The 4,252-nt window shown below is 55.1% G+C and overlaps 1 protein-coding gene across 1 annotated transcript; it reads right to left on the bottom strand.

Moving 5' to 3' along the window:
* Positions 1-486: 486 nt before the first annotated feature.
* On the bottom strand, positions 487-1,125 carry LOC104507780 (transcription factor AP-2-epsilon-like; the record flags this gene model as incomplete). The annotated part of the gene is made up of 2 exons (XM_010149174.1): positions 487-611; positions 897-1,125. Coding segments are annotated over 2 exons (354 nt in total), but the record flags the coding sequence as incomplete, so codon positions are not given.
* Between the last annotated feature and the right edge of the window lie 3,127 nt (positions 1,126-4,252).

The raw sequence follows: 4,252 nt of genomic DNA, 5'->3' as shown, positions 1-4,252 counted from the left end.
CACCCAAACCCCTCTGTGATTCTATCTCCTGCTTATGGGAGACATCACTGGGCTGAGCCTGGTGATGGAGTCGAGGGTGGCATAGCCAGCAGCACCCGAGTCGTGTCCTAAGTAGGTGGACAGCGCCCCAGAACAGCTAAATTCAAGCTCTTTCTGTATTTGGTTTCTGTGACCCTGACTAAGCATTGTTAGACCTGTCTGAGAGGAGCGGACAGCACACTTGGGTGCTGCTGGCAGGAAGCTCGCAGCCCCGCTCAGGCTGCGGGTGCCTTTTTCCCATGGGCTGTGACTCGTCCGACAGAAACCTCTGAGTTTCAGGAGACAGACATGCTTGAATCACCCTGGGGACTTCCATGAGGATATTTCCAGCCTCGGCCGGTGGTGACCGCCGCATACTTTGTTTTAGGTGTCCTCGTTTGTGGAAAGCTGCAAATGAAAGGTATTGAAGTTTCGGCACTCCCATCCTCCGCGGGAGCCGAGGGTGACTCTTACCTTCCACGAGAGATGTCAGCAGGGTGACGTTGGCAGCTTTGCGCCTTCCTGCCGGGAGATTTAGGCCGATTTTCTCTAACCTTTCCCTTAAACACCGACCCCCGTTTTTTGATTTTGCTCTGAAAAGAGAAAAGAAGGAGGAGGAAAAAAGCTTATAATGCAGTTAATGTTGAGATAGCGATAACTAAGTCCAGTTTAAGCTTTTAGGTTTGAAAGGAAAGAAGAAAAAGCAACAAAAATGCTGCTCCCCAATATACCACAACCAGAATTCCTCAGCTCTGTTAGCCTGAGGGGGAAGAGATGGTGCCAAGCACAAAGCTCGCTTCGGCGTTACCCCCGGCATTCCAGCGCGCAGCGCGGCCCTGCGTCCTTGGGCTGTCCCAGGGCTCTCAGGAGCAGCTTACCTGCGGAGGACTCCTCCGAGGAGAGAGGCGTTGAGACACTCGGGGGGCGAGAGCCTTCTCTGCACCTCCCCGACGGTCACCTTGTACTTGGAGGTGGAGCTGAGAAGGGAGAGGCGGCCAGGCACGGAGCAGAAGACCTCGTTGGGATTCGTCACCCCTCCGATCAGGCCATCTTTGTTCATTGAGAGGGTGGAAATGGTGGTGCCGTTGGCCTTCGAGGGGATGGGCACTGGGAGACAACGGGGGAGAGAGAAGAGGAGACCGTGGCTGAGAGACTCCAGAGCCAGGGAAGCTGGTCCGTGAGTCTCCTGGAAGCTCTCCCCAGCATCCCTGCCCTGCCATCCGCAGCCATCGGCATGGCTGGCTGGGATGTCTCAGTTAGGGTCGTATTCTTCCCAACAGGAGAGAGGTGGGGTGGTGAAACTAAACTCAGTAAAGGAAAAAAGAAGGAAGAAGCCTGGCCTCTGCTCTTGCCTGCTTTCCCACGCCTCCCCGCTCCACTGCAATTAAACCCAAGGTTCTGGGCTGGTCTCCTGGACCGGGACGGACTGTCCGCAGCATCGCTGCCTGGACCTGTGTCCAGCTTCCCCTCCCTGTCTGCGGGGGGCACTCGGTGGGGGGTGGCGGGGGAAGCTCTGGCTCGGCGCGCTGACCTGGGTGCCGTTCCTCGCCCGGCTGCAGGATGGGACTGCAGCTCAGCCCAGCTCCGTCCCACCGGGCAGGATCAACCAGGCTGAGCCACGACATTCCTGCCCTGCATGAAACTTGGGAGATGCCAGGGTGGCCGAGAGCTGTGTTTTCCACAGGAACCAGTGGAAAGGCTTCCTTTGCCTTCAGCTTTGGGATTAGCCCCACAGCAAGCCGCGGCCCTAAACTTCCATCATCCCTGGCTTAAAGAAAGCTCGAGAAGATCAAACCAAATTAATCCAGCACAGATTCCTTTCACTTAGTGGGCAAAGGCCAGGTGACACAGGAGGTTGGACAGGGCACGGTGACTGCAGCATCACATCGGGCCCATGGCATCACTCCCGGGGTGAAATGGGCACGGTTTTCCCATACGTCATTCCAGTAAGAGACGTTCTTAGACGCAATAAAGGTTTATAGGTTAAAACTGTGGCTGAAACCTGTGCCAAACCTCTTTGGCTTTTATGTTCTGAGATTAATAACCAATTTAAGTCTGGAAAAAACCAGCAGGTTTTGAAAGAATCCAAAGAGGTGTGCAAACGCCATCGCTGCAGATCATTTCAGCCCTGGCATTCTCTGTGGTTCCTCGGTAACGACTGTTCCACGTTCCTGCGAGTAGTGCAGCAGCGAATACCAGGGCAAGATGCAGATTTTATAGAGGCAATACACATGCCCAAAATGAAACAGAAAACCCAAAAATTAATTGGGGTGGGTACGTAGGCTGGACCTATTATGGGGCACTTATGATCAGCATACTGTAAATGCAGCTCAACAACTTGTTAGCCTGGCAATAAAACAGTAGCACGTTACATAAAAATAGCTAATGTTTTAGGGCTAAATCATAGAAACACAGAATAGTTTGGGTTGGGAGGGACCTTAAAGCCCACCCAGTCCCACCCCCTGCCATGGGCAGGGACACCTTCCATAGCCCAGGTTGCTCCAAGCCTCATCCAGCCTGGCCTTGGACACTCCCAGGGATGGGGCATCCCTGCATCTCCCCCCACCCTCTGCGGGAAGAATTCCTTCCTGATGTCCCATCTCCATCTCCCTCTTTCTGTTTAGATCCGTTACCCCTTGTCCTGTACTCCTTACCCTTGGGAAGAGGGTCTAAAGGATGAATGGAAGGGAGTTAAAGTACATTGTTTCCTTTCAGCATGAAACTGGGACAAAGTCAGGGGCCGGAAGGGCAAGATGCACTGGTGGAGTCAGCCACTGCGGTGTCGGCATTTGCCACGACTGAGTGAGGGATGTTCAGGGAAGAACAAATACGGGAACATCACCATGCGACTAGGAAACCAGAGCTATTTCCAGGAAGCAGCAACTTCAAAGCTTTCATCCACAGTCCCAGAACAGGTTATATTTGTCTCTAGGGGACACCCTTAAAATAAAAACCCAAAGCATGTTTTAGAAATCTCCATGCGTTACTACCAAGGCTGTGCCACTTCAGGTCTGGGTACCCAGCGGAGGGGGGTGCTGCCGCAGCAAGGACCCCCCCAGACCAGACACCCCTGTGGAGCTGGTGTTGTTTGTAGTGTCAAACACTCTGTCTGAGCGCGAAGAGCTCCGCATAACTCACACACGCGTGTTCGTGCATGCCTGCAGTCATGCGGTGGCGTGCATTCGCATGCGTGGCTGGGACCTGCGTACACACGAGAGACTGAACAGCCATGCAGGAGCGGGGGGGTCGTGCCGCCACGCGTGTCCATGAAACGTGGCATCTGGGGAGGAGGCAAACCCAGCCGGCAGCAGTGCGAGTTAACACCGGAGCCTGTGGAAAACCGGGCTGGAGGTGGGGCTGGTCCAGCTCCGGTGTGTTTGGGAGTCGCCCCATGCACACCGGCAGCGGGGACGGGCAGGATGGTGGGGAGACAGGGATGGATGCCGATGCGCGACGGGGTGATGACACGGAGACACCACGACACTTTTGGAACACATACCGGCATTTTTAGGAATGATCCTACTGTCAGAAACAAATCCCCTGGCGAGCTGTAACCCAGAGCGTAGGCTCTGCAAAGGTCAACGCCCAGGGCAGTCAGGTCAGCCCTGCTCCGTGCCGCAAGCAAACCATGCAGGCACCGGGCACCCGTCGCTGAACGTGACCATCGGCATCGCTCTTCTGCCTCAGCCGAGGCCAGACCCCGGCATGTTCGGCACATGCAGGGATGGGACAGGGCCACCCGTGTCGCGGGGAGCTCGCACCCTGGGCAGCGGGCACCCAGGGGGAGAAACAGGACGGGTGGGTGGCCCAGCATCACGCAGAGGTTAGCGGCAGCGCTGGAAACTGGTCTCTTGAGTCCTGTAACAGTGCTTCATCCATTAGACAGCGTTGCCTCAATACAGCAAGAATAAACATAGCCACATTCGCCATTAATTATTAATTATTGTTATTTGGCCTCACCTGCTGCTGTTTGCCTGGTCTGATCTGCAGCTTGTTTGCCCATAAACATGCTGCAGGAGGGAGACAAGCTACCATTAAAGCCTGACAGCTTTGTTTCCTTGGCTTTTGGGGAACCAAAATTGTCTCTTGTCATCTGAGTAAACCAAAAGTCCCCCTCGATCTTCAGCTGCTGCTTTCCTGTTCCCGCAAGCAGCAGGTGATCGGAGCACCTGAGCCAGCCTGCAGACAAGAAGGAAGCATGAGACCGGCGCGGGTGGGCACGGCGTGCAGCCCC

Source organism: Eurypyga helias, unplaced genomic scaffold, assembly GCF_000690775.1.
Source record: "Eurypyga helias isolate BGI_N326 unplaced genomic scaffold, ASM69077v1 Scaffold48773, whole genome shotgun sequence".
Taxonomy (NCBI): Eukaryota; Metazoa; Chordata; class Aves; order Eurypygiformes; family Eurypygidae; genus Eurypyga; species Eurypyga helias.
This window is presented reverse-complemented; position numbering and strand designations above follow the sequence as displayed.